At 47.8% G+C, this 23,860-nt stretch overlaps 1 protein-coding gene across 1 annotated transcript in view; it reads left to right on the plus strand.

Moving 5' to 3' along the window:
- Positions 1-23,860, plus strand: part of PTPN14 (protein tyrosine phosphatase non-receptor type 14) — a 151,469-nt gene that overhangs the window by 67,943 nt on the left and 59,666 nt on the right. The window contains exons 3-5 of the mRNA XM_040351453.1: positions 4,283-4,452; positions 17,223-17,320; positions 22,736-22,803. Coding sequence (XP_040207387.1) covers positions 4,283-4,452; positions 17,223-17,320; positions 22,736-22,803 — 336 coding nt within the window. The remainder of the gene's footprint in view (positions 1-4,282; positions 4,453-17,222; positions 17,321-22,735; positions 22,804-23,860) is intronic.

Raw genomic sequence — 23,860 nt, forward strand, 5'->3', positions numbered from 1 at the left:
ATTCCTATCATCTCTGATAGGTGCCTCGGCTCTCTAGTGATTGTACTCCAACTCACGTGGGAGCTCACAGGTGTCATCCAATGGACAGTGCTGGAGGGAACAGTGTGTACATGTTAGAGCACACCCCTCTCCTGTATACACACTCATTTTATATATATCCATCCCCACCCACGGCCAGCTGCATCCATCCACCCCCCTCTACAAAGCATCTCCCACCCACGGCCAGCTCCATCCATCCATCCCCCTTCACAATGCATCCCCCACCCACGGCCAGCTCCATCCATCCATCCCCCTTCACAATGCATCCCCCACCCACGGCCAGCTCCATCCATCCATCCCCCTTCACAATGCATCCCCCACCCACGGCCAGCTCCATCCATCCATCCCCCTTCACAATGCATCCCACGGCCAGCTGCATCCATCCATCCCCCTTCACAATGCATCCCCCACCCACGGCCAGCTGCATCCATCCATCCCCCTTCACAATGCATCCCCAACCCACGGCCAGCTTCATCCATCCATCCCCCTTCACAATACATCCCCCACCCACGGCCAGCTGCATCCATCCATCCCCCTTCACAATACATCCCCCACGCACGGCCAGCTCCATCCATCCATCCCCCTTCACAATACATCCCCCACCCACGGCCAGCTCCATCCATCCATCCATCCCCCTTCACAATGCATCCCCCACCCACGGCCAGCTGCATCCATCCATCCATCCCCCTTCACAATACATCCCCCACCCACGGCCAGCTGCATCCATCCATCCCCCTTCACAATACATCCCCCACCCACGGCCAGCTTCATCCATCCATCCCCCTTCACAATACATCCCCCACCCACGGCCAGCTCCATCCATCCCCCTTCACAATACATCCCCCACCCACGGCCAGCTCCATCCATCCATCCATCCCCCTTCACAATGCATCCCCCACCCACGGCCAGCTGCATCCATCCATCCCCCTTCACAATACACCCCCCCCCACGGCCAGCTGCATCCATCCATCCCCCTTCACAATGCATCCCCCACCCACGGCCAGCTGCATCCATCCATCCCCCTTCACAACACATCCACCGCCAGCACCATCCATCTATCCCCCTCCACAACACATCCCCCACCCACACCCAGCACCATTCATCCATCCCCCTCCACAATGCATCCCCCACGCACAGCCAGCACCATCTTTCCCCCTCCACAACGCATCTCCCACCCACGCCCAGCACCATCCATCCTCCTCCACAATGCATCCCAATCCAAAAATCGGCCCAAAATATCGGCCGCAAAAATCGGCCTCATATATCGGCCATCGGCTGCCCCAATTTCTAAATATCGGCATCGGCATCGGCCAGAGAAAAACCCATATCGGTCGACCTCTAATATATATATATATGTGTATGTGTGTGTGTATATATATATATATATATATATATATATATATATATATATATATATATATATATAAAAATTGTGTGTGTGTATATATACCGTATTTATCGGGGTATTGTGCGCTCCGGCATATAGCACGCACCCCTAAAGTGGACCCGACATTCCTGTAAAAAAAGATTTTAGTACTTACAGTTTTGGTGTCTTGCGCGGCGTCCATCGACGGCCTCGTCGGGTCCTCCCCGCTCGATCCCCGATTTCCCGCGCCGAGTTTGAATACTGCGCCGGCATATACCGAGCGCAGTATTCAAACTCGGCGCGGGTATCGGCGTATATCGCGCACCCACGATTTTGCCCTGATTTTCAGGGCAAAAAAGTATGCGGTTTACGCCGATAAATACGGTGTGTGTGTGTGTGTGTGTATGTATGTGTACATATAATTATATATACCGTATTTGCCGGCGTATAAGGCGACCAGGCGTACAAGATGACCCCCTTAATTTTACGTTTTTTTAAAGATTTTTTTTGCCTGTAGTCACCGTATAAGACGACCCCCATTCCAATGCTTCATATTTCTTTCTTCTGGAGCCATAATCTTCTTCATTCTTGCTGGAGATGGAGCCAATCACAGTGAGCGATGTATTCTATTAATGAATATAAAGCCTGCTTGGATTGGCAGAGGCTGTATGTCACTACCAGAGCTACAGCGAGGCGAGAGTGCACATAGAAATGTGATTGTTACTCCTATTATAGGAACCAGATTAGATAATCCCATTGAAATAATGATCACTTTAACCAATAATATACATTTTTCAGGTCACGTGTGAATCTAGCTGATTAGAAGACGGGCAGTGCACTATACCCCCCGATGATTGTGTGTCTTTCTGGGAGGCTGCACTGGTCCTGTTCTTCAGAAATGCAGGCTATGCATGTCATATTGCTGGCAATGGAGAGAAATGCCCATTAATCTAGAACACTAGACAGGATATTTGACAGTTTGCATTCCTTGGCCTGCTGCTGAAGTTAATCTGGCTCCGGGGAAATCATGGCTGATAACTTTCCTAGCAACACAATTTAATGTTTTCTGTTGTAGATATTCCCAAAACTCACATGAAGCTCCTCTCTAGGCAAATGTACACCTAAACCATAATAGATTAATATGAAATGGATTTGCAGTCATCTTCCTGGCATGACTGGCAGAAATCTGTTTATCTTGATACAGTTCCTATTGTATGATTGCACAGCAGAAATCAGTCTGAGAGTGCGAGGTTCTGTGCCACAACTGCATTGTATGGTGTTGTCAGGCCAACTTGTTTTTAGGCACTGGGCGATGGGGAGGCAGGCAGCGTAGTCGGTGAGTAGTCAGGTGTTACCAATGGAAACGAGTTACAGAGGCTGGCCCCAGAGAGACTGGGTGTGGGCGGCAGAGGCTGGCCCCAGAGAGACTGGGTGCGGGCGGCAGAGGCTGGCCCCAGGGAGACTGGGTGCGGGCGGCAGAGGCTGGCCCCAGGGAGACTGGGTGCGGGCGGCAGAGGCTGGCCCCAGGGAGACTGGGTGCGGGCGGCAGAGGCTGGCCCCAGGGAGACTGGGTGCGGGCGGCAGAGGCTGGCCCCAGGGAGACTGGGTGCGGGCGGCAGAGGCTGGCCCCAGGGAGACTGGGTGCGGGCGGCAGAGGCTGGCCCCAGGGAGACTGGGTGCGGGCGGCAGAGGCTGGCCCCAGGGAGACTGGGTGCGGGCGGCCGAGGCTGGCCCCAGGGAGACTGGGTGCGGGCGGCCGAGGCTGGCCCCAGGGAGACTGGGTGCGGGCGGCCGAGGCTGGCCCCAGGGAGACTGGGTGCGGGCGGCCGAGGCTGGCCCCAGGGAGACTGGGTTCGGGCGGCCGAGGCTGGCCCCAGGGAGACTGGGTGCGGGCGGCCGAGGCTGGCCCCAGGGAGACTGGGTGCGGGCGGCCGAGGCTGGCCCCAGGGAGACTGGGTGCGGGCGGCCGAGGCTGGCCCCAGGGAGACTGGGTGCGGGCGGCCGAGGCTGGCCCCAGGGAGACTGGGTGCGGGCGGCCGAGGCTGGCCCCAGGGAGACTGGGTGCGGGCGGCCGAGGCTGGCCCCAGGGAGACTGGGTGCGGGCGGCCGAGGCTGGCCCCAGGGAGACTGGGTGCGGGCGGCCGAGGCTGGCCCCAGGGAGACTGGGTGCGGGCGGCAGAGGCTGGCCCCAGAGAGACTGGTTGTGGGCGGCAGAGGATGGTCCGATCTCCTCTAGGTTCAGCTGCGGGGGCAAGTGACAGGTTCCAGATTTTAAAGTAGATGTAAAGCCTAACTGAATGACATCTTTGTTTGCTAAAGCACTGGGTATCGCTACCCTAATTTACTCTCTTTATAAATAAAAATACAGTTTTCACCTTTTTTCATCCTTTGTTACATCTCGGTGCTGCTAATCAGCCACTTTCTGCTTACAATGCACTCCTCCTCCAGCGATGGCTGTATGGAATTTCTCTGGGCAGGATTTCTAATGCTGACAGCAGCGGAGCATGTGTGTGTAGCATGCGTGTGTAATGTGCCACTTGTAGTTGTGACAGGGTGACGATGCAGGAGACAGGAACAGAGTGTTGTCACCCTATAACAGGAAGTGCCTGGACAAGGACCTTTATCGGCAGGAATTTTTTTTTCACAAAATCTGTAGTTTTAAAAATGTTGACATTGTAAAATGACATGCTAAAGTTTTAAACTTTCCCCATTCAGTCTGTTTGGACTTTATTTTAGATATTGTGCAAAGCTGTCGGGTTCAGCAGGCTTTTCAGACTGCTTCTGTGCAGGGCTTCAGCTTCTTGACCAGCACCACAGATGATCAGTTTACACTGAGCCTAATCTTAATCTTGATCTCCTCCTTTTCTTTTTTTTCAGACCCATTACTTTGGCCTCTGGTTTGTCGGGAAGAACCAGCATCCGCGATGGGTGGAGCTGGAGAAACCGTTGAGGAAACAGCTAGACAAGTTCTCGGTGGATCCCATGCTGTACTTTGGCGTTATGTTCTATGTGCCGAGCGTTTCTTGTCTAAACCAGGGTGTCACCAGGTAGGTGAGATTTCATATCCGGAGGAGCTTACCGTTATTTTACTCCTGTCTGTCTTTATTAATAGACATTTTTTAAACTCGCAAAAAAACAAAAATATAAATTCGCATAACGAATGTTTGAGGTTCCATATTGAAAATTGTCTGTGCATTGATTTCCATCTTTGGAGTAGATGGTCAGTTACATCATGTGGTACAAGGACACGGATAATGTACATTAAAATGAATTCCAGGTAAGGATTTCATACTTGGTCACCAGGACAAATGGAGAGGGAGATATTTGGAGTTGTAACCCTTCCTTGCGCTGTAGGTAACCCAAGAGAGGTGGCGATCTACCTAAATCATGGCAAACATGTCAAAAATAACCAGGGTGCAGCTCCTTTTTATTTTATTTTTTTATTTATTTTTTTAACCTAGCAAGGCCCCAGTAAAAAGTAAAGAAGGTTTAAAGAGGTCAGTGGTAAGTATTCCACAGTGTAAGTATCAATGACACGTAGTGCAGGGATCAGTAGTAAGTAGTGCAAAGTGCACTACTTTGCACTATATTGTAAGTATCGGTGAGTGGAAGGATTAGTGGTAGTGCAGGGGTCTGTGGCAGGTAATGCAGAGTGCAGGGGTCAGTGGTAAGTAATACTAATGCATGGGCCAGTACTAAATAGCACAGAGGTTTGGGGATCAGTCGTAAGTAGCGCTAATGCAGGGGTTAGTAGCACAGAGTTTAGGAATAAGTGGTAACTTGTCCAGGGGTCAGTAGTTAGTGATGCAGGGGTCAGCAGTAAATATCAGACTGTAGGGGTCGTGAGTAGCGAAGGGATCCGTAATAAGTAGCACAGTATGTAGGGGTCAGTAGTAAGTAGCGCAGAATGCAGGGTTCAGGGGTCAGTAGTAGCGCAGAATGCAGGGTTCAGGGGTCAGTAGTAAGTAGCGCACAATGTAGGTATCAGGGGTCAGTAGTGCAGATTGCAGGGATCAGTATGAAGTATCGTAGAGTATGTAGTACGTAGCACAGGGGTCAGTAGTAAGTAGCGCACAATGCAGGGTTCAAAGGGCAGTAGTAGCGCAGAATGCAGGGTTTAGGGGTCAGTATCGCAGATTGCAGGGATCAGTGGTAAGTATCGTAGAGTTTGTAGTAAGTAGCACAGATTTATGGGGTCAGTGGTAAGTAGGCCAGAGTGCAGGGGTCAGTAGTAAGTAGCGCAGATTTATGGGGTCAGTGGTAAGTAGGCCAGAGTGCAGGGGTCAGTAGTAAGTAGCGCAGATTTCTGTGGTTAGTGGTAAGTAGGGCAGTGTGCAGGGTCAGTAGTACATGGCACATCTCCCTCCTATAAGCAGAAAATACAACCCCCCCCCCCCCCCCAGTACAACAATCCTCCCTGCTGAGCGAAGATCACTCAAGGGCACTCCCCCTGTATAATTCACTCACCAGACCTCCAATGAAGTGACACCAGGCAGAGTGAGGGAGGTCCAACCCGGTCTCCTCTCAGCAGTGTCCTATCACATGTAAGAGCTGATGAGCAGCCTAGGACTTCCCTCTACCCTGCATTGCCTATTGCCACGCCGATCCTAAAGGCAGTAGATGGGGGTCAGGAGTTGGCAGCAAGACTGGGTGCGATCTACTTGTTGTATGGCTCAGATCGATCGATCGCTGTTCCCCCGTTTTACACTATACCCCCCTAATCCCTGTCCCTTAGCTCTAGCAGTAAACTAATCCTTTGTTTGGTATTCTTACTGATCCGCGACAAGTCTTAGAAAGCATTTCAGCAAAGACGAAGCTTCCTTTGTACGGGAAGGGCTATTATTTAATTTCACGCTCTCTCAACAGATTTCTGGGAAGGAATAACATCTAATTGCAGAATGGCTTGTGAAACAATTGTATGCATTGTAATGCATTTTTAATGATTGTCTAGTTCTGTGTGTGTATGGATAGATTTATTTTTCTGTGTAGACATAGGACAGCCATATTTTGTGCATTACATATGCAGGTCCTCTTAAGTGTTAATAAACCCACAACAGTAAAATCAGTCTGTATATGCAGAATAGCATGCTTGTTATACTTACTGTGAACCTAATGCCCCGTACACACGATCAGGCTTTTGCCCAGCCAAAATCGCATTGGAATTCCATCGGAGTAAAAGAGAACATGTTCTCTATCTAAACTCCGACGGAATTCCTCTGAGTTTCCGATGGGAAAACTCCAATGGGGCATACACATGGTCGGAATATCCGATGGAAAAAGTCCATCGGAAATTCCGATCGTGTGTACAAGGCATAAGGGGCTCAACTGGATTTAGGTCTGGACTTTGACTGGGCCATTCTAACACATGAATATGCTTTGATCTAAACCATTCCATTGTAGCTCTCATGCTTCCACCACCATGTTTCACGGTGTGGGTGGTGTGTTCAGAGTGATGGGCAGTGTTAATTTTCCAGCACCCATAGCATTTGGCTTTTAGGCCAAAAAGTTTGATTTCATCTGACAGGAGAACCTTCTTCCACATGTTTTGCTGTGGCCTCTCGCAAACGGGACTTATGGCTTTCTTTCAACAATGGCTTTCTTCTTGCCACTCTTCCATAAAGGCCAGATTTGTGGAGTGAATGACTAATAGTCCTGTGGTAATAGTCTGTCCTGTGGGCAGATTCTCCCACCTGAGCTTTGGATCTCTGCAGAGTTGCCATGGACCTCCTTGGCTGCTTCTCTGATGAATGCTCTCCTTGCCCAGCCTGTCAGTTTAGGTGGACGGCCATGTCTTGGTAGGTTTGCAGTTGTGCCATACTCTTTCCTTTTTCAGATGATGGATTGAACAGTGCTCCGTGAGATGTTAAAAGCTGGGATATTTTTTTATAGCTTAACCCTGCTTTAAACTTCTCCACAACCTTATCCCTAACCTGTCTCTGGTGTGTTTTGGCCTTCATGATGCTGTTTGTTCACTAAGGTTCTCTAACAAACCTCTGAGGGCTTCACAGAACAACTGTATTTATACTGAGATCAAATTACACACAGGTTGGACTATTAATTAGGTGACTTCTGAAGGCAATTGGCGCCACTAGATTTTAGTTGGGGGTATCGGAGTGCATACATATATGCATACCCCATACATAAATTGATAAACCATTAAAATGAAGATCAGCAAGGAAAGCAGTGCTGGGCAACAATGGAACATTCTAAAGGATGGATATAAAAACGTCCCATTGTTTCCCAACACTGCTTTCCTTGTTTTTATTTCTAATCTTAGTTTGATTGTTTTTTCAGCCCCCCCCCCCCCCTTTCGAAAGCCGAAATCACTCGGGGGCGAGTGATACAGTTGTAAAAGGAAAAAAAATCTGCGCTAAACCCTATAAAACGAAATAAATAAATGAACAAGTGAACAAATGTGTTGCAAATTAATGATGATCAAGATGGTATAAAAAACAAACATAAGTGAAGTGGTGCAGCAACTAAAAAAAATTAAATATTTAGTCCATAAGAGTGTAAAATAAAAATAGTGCGCTACCACATAAATGAGGTGAAAATGTGTTAATGAGTGAAAAACCTTAAAGGAGTTGTAAAGGAAAAAAAATGTTTTGCCTAAAATTAATGTCTGCAAGGTAGACAGACAGAATAGTGTAAGGATTCTGTTAAAAAACGAGTAAATACCTATTAAATTCCTTCATCTATATCACCTCCGGCGTTCTAGTTTCTGTTCTCTCATTCACTTCCTGGTTTGCATCGCTCGTTCATGTAAGAACTACATTTCCCAGTATGAATTGCGGCACGCCCAGTAATTCACACCTCCTTGAAGTCTCTAACACGTAGAGAGCGTCCTGCCACACAAATGTAGTTCCCAGGAAGGGGGCGAGCACGTCACTGACCACCGCAGTAAAGCCTCCCTTCACGGTGGTCAGTAAAATCAGACAAGCAGAAAGTGAACAGAACAGAGAAGAAATAGAGCAACTTCTGAGCAAAAACAAACAATGAGGAAGTGAAAAGAGGAATGTCTGCAGGAAAATGATGCTTATTATGAAAAAAAAAAATCCTTTACAACCCCTTTAAATGAGAGAATATCTAGAAAAATAGATACAATGTCCTAAACAAGCAATTAGGGATCCAAAAAAATGATCGAAGTAGCTTCACAATTCCCGGCATCCACCATTACAACAGAATGACAACTTGTCTGCAGGTAAGATTTTCAGTTCATCAAAGAAAAAAGGCAATCACTGCCGCTTACCAAATCTGTTGGATCTCAGGTAATAGAGATCAAATAGGCATGTCAGAACACCATCAGCCAGATAGGGATCAGCATCTGAAGTTTCCAATGAAGGTGCAGATATCCCGTCCCAGCTATGCAAAACTCCTTTTTCAATGGATTTTATACATCAAATGGATATCCAAACTTGCTCACCATACCGGTATTGTTAATAGGGGCAGAAAGAGAAAGGCTTCATGGTGCAGTTTGTTTAAAAGATTTGTTACTCCAAATCGGAACATAACATCATGCTAAAAACAAAGTTCCACACAAAAAATAAAAAAAACACAGTCAGCACATAGCCTGACTGGCTCAAGTATGATAGCGTCTAGGATAGTGACTCCACCCAATGCATTTCCTCACATAGGGATTCTTCAGGGAAAGGAGATCAATGGCCGCCGCTGTATCACGGGAGCGCGCCCGCAAGAGCTTTCCACCATGCGAGTTCGCTCGCATGAAGGTGGAAAGCTCTTGCTGGAGGCGAGACAGCCCCCGAGGGACCCCAGAAAACAAGATCGGGGCCACTGTGTGCAAAACGAGCCGCACAGTCTAAGCAAGTATGACATGTTTGTTATTTAACCACTTAACCCCCGGACCATATTGCTGGTCTAAGACCAGAGCACTTTTTGCAATTCGGCACTGTGTCGCTTTAACTGACAATTGCGCGGTCGTGCGACGTGGCTCCCAAACAAAAGTGGCGTCCTTTTTTTTTTTTTTCCCCACAAATAGAGCTTTCTTTTTGTGGTATTTGATCACCTTGCGGTTTTTAGTTTTTGCGCTATAAACAAAAATGGAGCGACAATTTTGAAAAAATTTATATTTTTTTTACTTTTTGCTATAATAAATATCCCACATATTTCCTCAGTTTAGGCCGATACGTATTCTTCTACATATTTTTCGTAAAAAAAAAAATTGATTGGTTTGCGCAAAAGTTATAGCGTTTACAAAATAGGGGGTATTTTTATGGCTTTTTTTTTTTTTTTTACTGGACACATTTTTGGGACCATTGGCATTTTTATAGCGATCAGTGCTATAAAAATGCATTGGATTACTATAAAAATGCCACTGGCAGTGAAGGGGTTAACACTAGGGGGGCGGGGAAGGAGTGAAGTATGTTCCCTGGGTGTGTTCTAACTGTAAGGAGGGGGGGGTGGACTGACATGGGGGAAATGACTGATCTTCTGTTCATACATTGTATCAGCATTTCTCTCCCCTGTCAGGACCGGAAGCTGTGTGTTTACACACACAGCTCCCGATCCCTGCTCTGTAACGAGCGATCGCGTGTGCCCGGCAGCGATCGTGCCTGCTGGGCACGCGCACACGAGTCAGGGGCGAGCGGGGGGCCCCCTAGTGGCCTGTGAGAGAGCCGACGTATAGCTACGGGCTCTCGCGCAGGGGCGGCTGGTTGGCAAGTAGTTAAAAAAAAACAAAAAAACACTTTAGTGTGCCTTTAAAGTGAAACTGCTGCAGATTAAGATCGGGTCCCCTCCCAGGGCTGTGCTGTGTGACGGAGCTGTGTAGATCTTAGAAAAGGATGAACAGGAACCCATATCATTTGGCAGGTTTGTGTATTTAGCGGTTTGCCTGAAGTTCAGCTTTAAGTGGAGTATACCTTTTATCTTGGGCAGATTCTATCGCTGACTAAGGCCTTCATGGATTGATTTATTTGCCTATTACAGGTATTTATATATTGTAGCGCCCTCAATGTATGCAGCACTTTATAAGCAATATTGAAATACTTTTATAGCTTCCCTTTAATTTTGGATCTGTTGAGAGGAATGCCGCTTTACCCGGGGCTGATGCGTGCATTGTTGGTGAATTTGGGTCTTCACAAGCATTTTGAACGAGATTATCCTTGTGTATTGTGTTCCCTACAAACCGCAAACTGAACAATCCCCATTGAAGCCATGCAAATCAGTCCCAGTGCGGATGGTGGCGATTCTTTCCTCGCCGCGTACTACAGATTAGCTCTGAAATTATAGGTTGCGATTAGGGAATGCCTTGTGCTGCCGATCCTCTCCCTGTAATTTGCTCTAATGAATGTGGAGGTTGGAGGGCAGAAAGTTAGCTTCAGGTTGGAGCTTGCCGTCTCCTGCGAGCGTGCTGCGACTGGCTTCTCGCATAGTTCACGTGGAAAGTTTATTTTTTAACAAATAGTGGCCTTTTAGGGTGAAAAAAAAAAAAAGAAGCTCCATCCCTCTCTGCAAAGGCAAACACTAAGATTCCAGCCTGACTGCTGGAAATAGTCTTTGTTTATTCTGGAATACAAGCAGACGGCTGTAGGGAAGGCAGGATCGGCACAGAGAAGCGTGTTAAAAAATGCCTGCATGCCTTGGCAAGACATGGCTGAGCAGGCCAGAGACACGAATGGAGGACGCAGTGCTGAGCTGAGCTTTTGGAAGATACAGACATGAGTGCCTTGCTCTTAAAGCTGAAGTTTAATCTGCTTATACAGTGCCTTGAAAAAGTATTCATACCCCTTGACATTTTCCACATTTTGTCATGTTGCAAACAAAAATGTAAATGTATTCTATTGGGGTTTTATGTAATGGACCAACACTAAGTGGCACATAATTGTGAAGTGGAAGGAAAATGATAAATGGTTTTCTTTTTTCTTTTTTTTTTTTTATTACAAATATATACCGTATTTATCGGGGTATTGCGCGCTCCGGCGTATATCGCGCACCCCTAAAGTGGACCTGCATTCCTGTAAAAAAAAAAACATTTTAGTACTTACAGTTTTGGTGTCTTGCGCGGCGTCCATCAGCGGCCTCGTCGGGTCCGGCGTCCGTCTGCGGCTTCGGTGGTGTCCTCCTCGTCGGGTCTGGCGTTCTTCTGCGGTGTCCTCCCCGCTCGATCCCCGCGCCGAGTTTGAACCACTGCGCCGGCATAAACCGAGCGCAGTACACTTGGGTATAGTAGTCGGGCAGGCTCGGCTCCTCTCGCGGTCACGTCCAGAACGTGACCACGAGAGGAGCCGAGCCTGCCCGAGTGTACTGCGCTCAGTATATGCCGGCGCAGTGGTTCAAACTCGGCGCGGGTATCAGCGTATATCGCGCACCCACGATTTTGCCCTGATTTTCAGGGCAAAAAAGTGCACGTATACGCCGTTTAAATACGGTATGTGAAAAGTGTGGAGTGCATTTGTATTCACCCCCCCGAGACAATACTTTTGTAGAACCCCCTTTCGCTGCAATTACATCTGCAAGTCTTTTTGGGGATGTCTCTACCAGCTTTGCACATCTAGAGAGGGACATTTTTATCCATTCTTCTTTGCAAAACAGCTCAAGCTCTGTCATATTGGATGGAGAGCGTCTGTGAACAGCAATTTTCAAGTCTTGCCACAGATTCTCAATTGGATTTAGGTCTGGACTTTGACTGGGCCATTCTAACACATGAATATGCTTTGATCTAAACCATTCCATTGTAGCTCTGGCTGTATGTTTAGGGATGTTGTCCTGCTGTAAGGTGAACCTCCTCCCCAGTCTCAAGTCTTTTGCAGAATCTAAGAGGTTTTCTTCTAAGATTGTATTTGGCTCCATGCGTCTTTCCATCAACTCTGACCAGCTTCCCTGTCCCTGCTGAAGAAAAGCATCCCCACAACATGATGCTGCCACCACCATGTTTCACGGTGGGGATGGCGTGTTCAGGGTGATGTGCAGTGTTGGTTTTCTACCACACAGTGTTTTGCTTTTAGGCCAAAAACGTGGCCTATCGCAAACTGGAGATTTTGGCCTGGATTCACAGACACTGGCGCATTTTTAATGCCGCCGTAGCGTATCTCCTTTACGCTATGCTGACGCAGCTCAGAGAGGCAAGCACTGAATTCACAAAGCACTTCTTTCCAAATCTACGCTGGGTTTCCAAGGCGTACGTCGGCGTAAGTGGAAGTGGGCGTGAGCCATGCTAATGAGGCGTGACCCCATGCAAATGATGGGCCGAGCGCCAGACAGCTACGAATCGCCAACTGCGCATGCGCCGTCCCGTGGGCGCAACTCAGTGCGCATGCTCACAATCACGTCGGAACTACTGCTTAAGATACGTCGGATCACTGCCTACGGCGTGAACGTAACCTACGCCTAGTCATATTCACGTCCTATGTAAACTACGTAAAATATGTCGGCTTGTGTTCCCTGTTGCAGCCCTTTGCATGGATGCTGCTGCGTTACACCTCCTTTATGGGGCATAACTTTACGCCGGACGTATGACTTTACGCGCACTGCGTCGGACGTACGTTCGTGAATCGGCGTCTCTCCCTCATTTGCATATGTGAATAGAAAATCAATGGGAGCTCCAAATACGTCCAGCGTAAATATGCGCCCACTCTACTCTGGCGTAGGCAAGTTACGTCGGTCTGATGAAACCTATTTTCAGGCGTATGTTAGTTTCTGAGTCCGGCGCATAGATACGACAGCACATATTTGCACTTACGCAGCGTATCTCAAGATACGTCGGTGCAAGTGCTTTGTGAATCCGGGCCTTTGTGTTTAGTCCATTACATAAAATTCCAATAAAATTAATTTACGTCTTTGGTTGCAACATGTAAAATTTCAAGGGGTATGAATACTTTTTCAAGGCACTGCATGTTGCTTTCCATGGTTCATCCTTTTCCTACCCCCTTCAACGTACCAATGAAAATACTAAATAAAACCTTTACGGGTTAATTACATACCTTGTTTGGGAGTCAATCACATGACCAGAGAATAGGTAAGGCTAGGCATCTTCCCTCAATGGTAGGAGTCTCCAAACTTTCTAACAAAGGGCCAGTTTACTTTAGGGGGGCCAGACTGTGGCCAGTGGGAGTAGAAAATGTTCTGGTGTCAGTGGGAGTAAATACCGCCACATCTTTAATGGGGGGCATAATGCTCCATCATTGGTGTAAGTGGGAAGACTAGTGCCCCATCATTGGTGTCAGTGGATGGCCTTTCATGCTAGACTGGGTTCGGGTTAATCCAGAAGCTTTTGGTATCGGTGGTAGGAATAGTGCCCCAATTGTTGGTGTGAATGGGAGGAATAGTGCCCCATTGTTGGTGTCAGTGGATGGAAGGGTGCCCATCATTGGTATCGGTGGTAGGAATCGTGCCCCCATTGTTGGTGTCAGTGGGTGGAAGGTTGCCCCTCATTGGTATCCGTGAGAGAAATGGTGCCCCATTGGTGAAAGCACAGCTTTCTGTTTTGCCAGCAATAGTACAGAGAGGAGGAGAGTGCTGGGTGGAGGTGCGGGCTGAGCTCTCTGACTCCACTTTATACACAGAAGGATTGCGAACTCCTGACAGCACCCCAGGGTGCTGAGTCACCCCCGGTTGAACAACACTGGACTTTGGGATATATAGTGTTCATAGAACAATGTACGTGACCACAACTAGTGTACCCTTCTCATTCCAAACCAAAGTAAAAATGGAGAACGTGAGGTTTAGGAGCTCACAGAGGGCGTTGCAAGGAGGCATGAAAAAAAACGTAAAACGATTTAATGAAAAATAGATTACAGGGCCGTTAGGTAGTGGATGTGTATGGATCGTTTGCAGAGCATATTGTTTAGTGCCAGCTGAAGAGCTGCAAAGAAGAGGGTGCAGGAACAATGCAGAGGAGTCGCAAGACCCTAGAGACACAATGATACCATTTTCTTATTTTGGCTGGCAGCCTTGAACAGTTTATTAAATGCTTATTATATAAACCAGACAACATGCCGCCATCAATGGCACTTTCTTTTTTTAGGTTTTGCCAAAATAACCCCATAATGGAAGAGGAGGAGCCTGTACAAATATGACTTCTTTATTAATCAGTGCAAAGGACGTTGTGATGTCTGAATGTGGCCCTGATGGTCGCCAATTGCAGAGGTGACACCGCAGATTGGGCTACAGGTGTAAATTGGTTATTGATTCACAGGGAGGAAATGAGCCATCAGGTGCCCCCTATCCTCCGCCCTGCCGTGTTATCACTACCTGGACCTGTTCCGTATTTCCTCCAACCCTGCTGGCTCTTTCAACTGTGAAATCATTAATTTTGAACGCTCTGACGCTCTCCGGCCTCCCCCTTTAATGCCTGCATTCCTGGTCGCTCCCACGGAAATTGTGCAAAACGCGCCAGCCTGTATCGGATTCCTTGCATGTTTCTTGTAGCCTCTATGGTTGAAGTCGATATTTATTAGTTAACGTTTCAGTGACCGTAAAATGTTTCTGATAAACAACCTGCCAGCCTTTCATGCTAGACCGGGTTCGGGTTAATCCAGAAGCTTTAGTGTACAGGAAATTTCCCATCTTCAGATGATGATAAAAGAACTCTGTACAGTATATATGTATGTGCGGTGCATTTTGTCCATTTTTTTTTTTTTTTCTTTTTTTAGCAGGGAATAGTTGCAGCTTTTTATTAGTGTCTGTGTCCCCCTTTGGGAGATTCTCCTTGCTTCCCGTCTTAACACAACAGGAAGAAAGATTAAGTCCCACACATATACAGTTCGTGTCCTTTTTGGAAAATGTTACATTGATAACTGTAAAAGTAGGTATATTCTGGATAAGTAGTCACCAGTTCGCAGTATGTAGTGGCAGGACAGCCAGTGATCAGTATGTAGTGGCAGAGCGGTCAGTAATTAGTATGTAGTGGCAGAGCGGTCAGTAATCAGTATGTAGTGGCAGAACAGTCAGTGATCAGTATGTAGTGGCAGGGTGGTCGGTGATCAGTATGTAGTGGTCGGTGATCAGTGTGTAGTGGCAGGGTGGTCGGTGATCAGTGTGTAGTGGCAGGGTGGTCGGTGATCAGTATGTAGTGGCAGGGTGGTCGGTGATCAGTATGTAGTGGCAGGGTGGTCGGTGATCAGTATGTAGTGGCAGGGTGGTCGGTGATCAGTATGTAGTGGTCGGTGATCAGTATGTAGTGGTCGGTGATCAGTGTGTAGTGGCAGGGTGGTCGGTGATCAGTATGTAGTGGCAGGGTGGTCGGTGATCAGTATGTAGTGGCAGGGTGGTCGGTGATCAGTATGTAGTGGCAGGGTGGTCGGTGATCAGTATGTAGTGGCGTGGTGGTCAGTGAGCAGTATGTAGTGGCAGGGCGATCGGTATGTAGTGGCAGGATGGTCAGTGATCAGTATGTAGTGGCGTGGCCGTCAGGGAGCAGTAATGTAGTGGCGTGGCCGTCAGGGAGCAGTAATGTAGTGGCGTGGCCGTCAGGGAGCAGTAATGTAGTGGCGTGGCCGTCAGTGAGCAGTAATGTAGTGGCGTGGCCATCAGTGAGCAGTAATGTAGTGGCGTGGCAATCAGTGAGCAGTAATGTAGTGGCGTGGCAGTCAGTGAGCAGTAATGTAGTGGCGTGGCCGTCGGTGAGCAGTAATGTAGTGGCGTGGCCGTCAGTGAGCAGTAATGTAGTGGCGTGGCGGTCAGTGAGCAGTAATGTAGTGGCGTGGCCATCAGTGAGCAGTAATGTAGTGGCGTGGCCATCAGTGAGCAGTAATGTAGTGGCGTGGCGGTCAGTGAGCAGTAATGTAGTGGCGTGGCGGTCAGTGAGCAGTAATGTAGTGGCGTGGCGGTCAGTGAGCAGTAATGTAGTGGCGTGGCCGTCGGTGAGCAGTAATGTAGTGGCGTGGCCGTCAGTGAGCAGTATTGTAGTTGTGGTCATTAAGCAGTAATGTAGTGGCAGGTTAGTCAGTAAGCAGATGAACAGAATTCACGCTGGAGAAGCCTCTCCCCATCAGCCACATACAGTACCACAGGCGGTTAAAAGACTTGCAGGGCTGCTAACTCTGCTCCTCCTCCATCTTCATCTGCTGGATCAGCAATAGCAGCCATCTGTGCAGTGAGGAACAGAGGTGGCCACACCGTTGTCCCATCCACCACCTTTGACTGACCCAGAAAAAGCTGTTGAGTGACCCCTTAGCTTCTGGCCCCAGGATACTTGGCACTGGGAGGAGAAATCCAATCTGATCTCCGGGAGAGGAGAGAATCACAGGCAGCCCAACTCCCCCTTCCCTGATGACCTGCGATTCCCTATCGCGAAGTTGTGGAAACAAGTGAGGGGAAATGTTGATGTTGTGCGGGGACCTGATGTTCTCCTTAACAAGCCTTTATGTCATCTTTTAGTAGAACGCGGGTGGGCGGCGCTGCCTTTGTTGGTACAATTTTTAGCTTTTTGCCATGGCACCCTGCAGCAGGGCTGTCTTAATGAGAGGGCACACCTGGGCACTGCCCAGGGGCCTCAGCTGCATGGGGGCCCTCTGCACTTTCCCCAAAGCAGCTGGTCCTTGAGCCCGCACTGCCCCGAAATTGGGGGCCACATGATGGCACTGAGAGTGATACACAGGGGAGGCAATCGGCCTCCTACCTACTTTATGCCTGTTTACCTGCACTGTCATTGTTGTAGGGGCCCCAGAGCATTGCAGAGCCCAGATGGCACTCCTGGGTGCAGTGGCACATTGGTTGAGAGGGGCTGTTTTGTCTTTCTGTCTATTTTGATCACATTCTACTTTTCGGAAATGTCACACTGTTGGGGGATCACGAATATTATAGTGAGCTCACCTGTATCCTCTGACTGAATATTGATAACACAACACTTGTCTTACAGGTACCAGTATTACCTCCAGTTAAAAAAGAATGTCTATGATGGACATGTGCACTGTACTGTGGAGCAGTACGTTCGACTAGCTTCCCTGGCCCTTCAAGGTAATGCTTTTTTTTAATCATAATTGTCCTTAAATGATAGAGTATTGTGGTCATGTTTTGCTTTTGTCATTCTTTAAAGGGGGCAAAGGAGATGTTCTGCTTATAAGCGTAGACTTGTAGGGGTTTGTTGGTTGGGGATCTCAGCAGCAGTGGGTGGGTGGAGGTGGGGGCAGAGGGGTCAGTGGCCCCCGGGCGCAACATTGAGGGGGCGCATCCCATGCCCGCCATCCAGAGTCATTCCGTCCACTATTCTTTATCTACACTGTCCCGTCTGGCCGGCTCGCTTTCCCCAACTTGGACTGCGCTCTGTGACCGCCGCTCTGTAATGGACAAGTGGCGGACATGGGTGCCCAGTGATTGGCTGAAATTGTCACCTGTGGCCGCGGGGCTTGTTTGTGAATGAAGATGGCAGTCGGTGCTTCATGCGCAGCGCCGCTTGTTTCCAGAGTCCCGCCTCGCTGTTCAGCTGCCTCTACACTGGCATGCCGTGTCTCTCCTCCACTCCGGATCTCCTCGAGTCCTCATTGTAACACTGTCTGGCAGAGGCCACATAATAGCAGATGGGACTCGGGGAACTGAAAGAGGCGAGTGACGTGTTGCCGGGCCCAGGGGTGTGGATATGGTCGGGGGAGAGGTAGGTCAGTGCAGGTATCAGGTAGGTCTGTAGTGGTCAGTGTAGGAATCTGGTCAGTGTAATGGTCAGGTAGAGGTCAGTACAGGTGTCTGTGTAGGTATCGGGTCAGTGTAGTAATAAGGTAGGTTGGTGTAGGAATCGGGTCAATGTAGAGGTCAGTACAGGTGTCTGTATCGGGTCAGTGTAGTAATAAGGTAGGTCGGTGTCGGTATAGGAATCGGGTCAATGTAGTGGTCAGGTAGAGGTCAGTACAGGTGTCTGTGTAGGTATCGGGTCAGTGTAGTAATAAGGTAGGTCGGTGTAGGTGTCAGTGTAGGAATCGGGTCAATGTAGTGGTCAGGTAGAGGTCAGTACAGGTGTCTGTATCGGGTCAGTGTAGTAATAAGGTAGGTCGGTGTAGGAATCGGGTCAATGTAGTGGTCAGGTAGAGGTCAGTACAGGTGTCTGTATCGGGTCAGTGTAGTAATAAGGTAGGTCGGTGTCGGTGTAGGAATCGGGTCAATGTAGTGGTCAGGTAGAGGTCAGTACAGGTGTCTGTATCGGGTCAGTGTAGTAATAAAGTAGGTCGGTGTCGGTGTAGGAATCGGGTCAATGTAGTGGTCAGGTAGAGGTCAGTACAGGTGTCGGTGTAGGTATCGGGTCAGTGTAGTAATAAGGTAGGTCGGTGTAGGTGTCGGTGTAGGAATCGGGTCAATGTAGAGGTCAGTACAGGTGTCTGTGTAGGTGTCGGTGTTGAAATCGGGTCAGTGTAGTAATAAGGTAGGTGGGTAGGTCGGTGTAGGTGTCGGTGTAGGAATCGGGTCAGTGTAGTGGTCTAGTAGGTCAGTGCAGGAATCAGGTCAGTGCAGAAATTGGGTCAGTGTAGTGGTCTAGTAGGTGTCAGTGTAGAAATCAGGTAAGTGTAGTGGTCAGGTAGGTCAGTACTACTGGAAGGACGACTACAAGCCCATGGGTTAGGGGATGCATATTACTTGCCTTGCCCCGGGCGCTGGCAACCCATGCTATGCCATTGCTCAGCAGTGAGACCCCCACCACAGTTGCCATTACTGTTCGTGCCCACCTTTATAGCCTCACTGCAGTGTTTCCCTTGCATCACTACGGGATTTGGCAATGACATAGGGGAACCACTGCACATGGGGTGGGAAGTGCTAAAAGTAATGGCAGCTGCAACATTGCAGCAGAGGGGTGATAGGACACATTGGTGATGAGATTATTTGTTGTGGGGAACTTTGGTTTTTATTTTTTAACACCTTGCTTGGGTTTCTTAAAGCATATAGGCCCAGATTCTCGTAGATGGGCGTAAATTTGGGCGGGCGTAACATATCTGATTTACGTTACGCCGCCGCAAGTTTTTCAGGCAAGTGCTTTATTCACAAAGCACTTGCGTGTAAAGTTGCAGGGGCGTAACGTAAATCACCCGGCGGAATTCAAATTCGGCGGGTATCATTTAAATGATGCGCGTCCCCGCGCCGAACGAACTGCGCATGCGCCGTCCCTAAAAAATCCCAGCGTGCATTGCTCTAAATGACGTCGCAAGGACGTCATTGGTTTTGACGTGGACGTAAATTACGTCCAGCACCATTCACAGACGACTTACGCAAACGACGTAACTTTTTACATTTTAGACGCGGGAACGACGGCCATACTTAACATTGACTGCGCCTCATAGACCCAGGGGCAACTTTACGCCGGGAAAAGCCTAACGTAAACGTTGTAACTTTACTGCGTCGGCCGCGCGTACGTTCGGGAATTCGCGTATTTAGCTAATTTGCATACTCGACGGGGAAATCGACGGAAGCGCCACCTAGCAGGCAAAAAAAAAATTGCAGTTAAGGGATATCTATGCGTAACTGATTCTAAGAATCAGTCGCATAGATACGACGGCGCTAGGCAGAGATACGACGGCGTATCTGGAGATGCGCCGTCGTATCTCTCGAATCTGGGCCATAGTTTTCAGATGTTTAAAGCACAAGAACTGCCAACAAAGGGCCTCCTGCAGCTAAGGCTCATGTGCTGGCCCAGGAATCCAAGAACCAAGGGCCAAATCCACAAAGATCCGGCGTAACTTATTTTTTTCCATTTAAGTTACACTGCCTTAAAATTTCTACCTAAGTGCCCGATCCACAAAGCACTTACCTAGAAATTTTGGGCTGTGTAAGTTAAATTCCGCCGTCGCAAGGCGTTCCTATTCAAATGGGGGCGATTCCCATTTAAATTGGGCGCGCTCCCGCGCCGGCCGTACTGCGCATGCTCGTGACGTAATTTTCCCGACGTGCATAGCGCGAAATTACGTTACGCCGAGCTTTGTGGATTGCGACGGGTCAATAAAGTTGCGTCGGGAAAAAAAAAAGATACGGCGGGAAAAAAAAAATTCAAAATTTAAAAAAAATCGCGTCGCTGGACAGAAAGGTCTGCTTTTACATGGTGTACTAACTTTACACCATGTAAAAGCAGCCCTAATTTTGCGTATGCAAAATAAAACTTACGGAGAAAAAACGAAGCTGAAAAGCTTTGTGGATCTCCGCAAGTGCTAATTTGCATACCCGAGGCGGCATTTCGACGCGAAATGCCCCCAGTGGCGGATGCGGTACTGCATCCTAAGATCCGGCAGTGTAAGTCCCTTACACATGCCGGATCTTCTGCCTAACTATGGAAAACTGATTCTGTGGATCAGTTCCATAGTTAGGAACAGCAGTTACGCTGTCGTATCCCTTTTGTGGATTTGGCCCCAAGATCTCACCAACACTATCCCTGAAAGGGATTTAAAGTTGATGGTGATTTTTTTTAAGTGATTGTAAAGGTTCACCTTGTAATACAGCCCATTCAGTTTAAAATAGAAATGAAAGGCAAAACATTTGTGTATACAGTACATATAAAAAAGGGGGAAGAGATATTCATAATGTTTGATCATATTCCGTCTGTTCTCAGCTGCATAATAGCTGGGGGTGGAGAAACAGCAGATGACTGAGCTTCCCAGTGAATGGCTGTGCATGATGGGGGTGTCAGGACAAGTCTGATCATTGGAGGAGAGCACATCGTTGGAGTTCCCAGCACAGCCAGAGAGCTGACCATGCTGTGCTCTTCTGCTTAGTGTGGTCAGTTTTTAATAGGAAAGCAGAGGGACTGGCAGGAATACCAGGGATTTCACACAAAGGAAGCAATACAAAGAACAGGATATTTTTCATACAAGTACATGGTACAGCAGGCACATATCAGCAGGATTGGGACTTCCTGAAGTGTTGGGCTTACATATTCTTTATCTTTAATTCTGAAATATCTTACAAAAAACAAATTGCCAGCCTTTGGTGGTCTGACCCTGTTCTGAAAAAAAAAAAAAGGTTGGTTGCTATTGCAACCATCCTTCTGAGAATTCCATTGGCCCGGTCTAAATGTTTTCATTTTGAGTCACAGACCTAGAGCAAGCATCCTAATGATCGTCCTCGGAGAGTTTGAAATCCCTAACTGCTGACTTGTTCTGGGTTAGTGACTCACTGTAGGCAAAGCATCAGAAAGATAGCCAGACAAATGGCATGTTTTCAGGAGGCCAACAGTGGCAACCTCCATAAACTCTGACAGGTTCTCTTTAATGACCAACTCCTTTCAAAAAACCTATGCTGGTGTGCACAGGCTCCTGTAAATGGCAGACCACCATTGTTGGTTTCTTGGTTGAAGTATTCATAATTGGCTAAAAATTCTGAATATAATTAATAACATACTGCAGGAAAGCTCTGCGAAAGTGATGGGATGAATGAAGTTTTTCCTATTGGAAATGCAAATATTCAACTATGATCATTCAACGAGCCGTAATTTACAGACCCCCCCCCCCTTTTTTTTAAATAAGGTGGTAATGTTTTGGAATCGGGAATTGGGATGGATGTTAAAGTGGAGTTCCACCCAAAAGTGGAACTTCCGCTTTAAGCACCCCTCACCCCATTACATGCCACATTTGGAGGGGGGGGGGGCTTCAGTAGGATTGGGACTTCCTGTCTCACTTCCTCCTTCCGCCCAGGGACCGCCTCCACGACTTCTTTTCTCGCCTTAGGTGGCTCCTCCCTCTAGGCGATCACCTGGGACACGTGACAGGTCCCAGGAGATCGCCTGTCCATTCATAAAGCGCAGCGCCGCTCGCACATGCGCAGTGAGTGCCCGGCCGTGAAGCCGAAAGCTGTCACGGCCGGGTGCCTACACTATAAATGGAGGCGCCGGCCGTAGAGGGGGGTGGAAGCTGAGCTCCAGGCAGCCGCTTCGCTGGACCGTGGAGCAGGTAAGTGTCTGTTGATTAAAAGTCGGCAGCTAAACTTTTTGTAGCTGCTGACTTTTTTAATAAACACACAAAGGCTGGAACTCACCTTTTTAAAATTTGTGAAAATTTAGCAAAATTCCCCATCGGTTAAATGTCACAAATGTTTCAATTGTGTGCATTTTCTTTGGCAAACTATTGAACAAATGCTTAGTGTCAATCGGGGTCAATGTCTAAATTGTAACCCTTATCCTTGATCAATATTGGTGACATTGGGAAGTTACAAGCTTTTTGGTGACTGTCATATTAAAGCAGTCATGGGCAGACAATGACCCTCTAACCACTAAGAAGTATCTGCATGCCCATTCTACCTAATACGGCTCATCACCTCTTTGGCAGCTGGAGTGTTGGAAGGTCCCCATCCATCCACCAACTGCTCATTTCAAAGTCTAGTATTCTCTATAGGACTAACACTACAGCTTTATATTTGCAAATGTTTTGAAGTTTCTGGTAATGAATGGGGATGTGTTCTGTCTTGCAGTGGAGCTTAAAGATCCCAATGTGTATGAGACACAGGACTTCCTCAGAGACGGCATGCTGTTTCCCGTGGTAAGTTTCCATATTACATGGTGTGTATTTCTTTACATTGCATCGTTGTACCAGATCGCTGGGATCCCTTTTCTCCATATCCCAGATAGCAAGGATAACTTGCCACAGATGTATGTGGCAGTGTTGAATTGTAAGTCTGTTTAACTTGTTGCGCGTTTTTCACTGAGCACTTGAAGCTCACATTCTACAATTTGTAGCAAATTTGCGTGGGGAGTCTCTTGCAAGAGCAAAGTTGCAGTTGTGAGTCTACAGCAAGAGCCCTGCAAATCTACAGCATAAATATTCAGCCACAGTGACCCCTGTGGTGGGATGAATATTGCACATCATTACTAAACCAGAACTTGCAGAAGCCCTAGAGAATGTTTGCAAAGAAAGTTGATCTGGAGTCCTACCATGCGGAATTGCTGCAATTGTGCAACAAACTTGTGAAGCCTCTGGCAAGGCATTTGCTATATGGGATCTTCCATGTGTCAAATTTGAGATGCAAATGTGAATGTTTAAACCAATCATACAAATTTAAAGTGTATTTATTGTCAAAATGTATTATTTATTTGTATTTGTTTTTGATAGAAAAGGAGGAAGAGTTTATAACCTAGGGCTGGGCGATTTTGCCCCAAAAAAATCAGATTTAAAAAAAATAAAAAAACTAGATTCACGATTTCTGATGGACACCGCGCCGGCAGGAGTTTTTAGGTGAGGCCGAGGCCTAGTCCGCCGCAATCCTGGGAAAAAGCCACGGACTAGGCCGAAGCCGCGGCCTCGCCTTAAAAATCCTGCCCGCATCTCGCCGCGATCCTGGGAAAAGGTCGCGGCTTCCACCTATTCCAGCCTTTTCCCAGGATCGCGGCGAGCTGCGGGCAGGATTTTTTAGGCGAGGCCTTGGCTTCGGCCTAGTCCGCGGAGCACCGGTCCTATGGAAAAAAAAATATCTAATCGATTCAGTCAAAATCTGAATCGATTTGCCCTTGCAACTCGATTCAGATTTTAAATCAATTTTTTTCCCCAGCCCTATGATAACCCCTAACATGTAAAGCCCAATTTTTAGTACAGGAACCCC

Source organism: Rana temporaria, chromosome 4, assembly GCF_905171775.1.
Source record: "Rana temporaria chromosome 4, aRanTem1.1, whole genome shotgun sequence".
Classification (NCBI taxonomy): domain Eukaryota; kingdom Metazoa; phylum Chordata; class Amphibia; order Anura; family Ranidae; genus Rana; species Rana temporaria.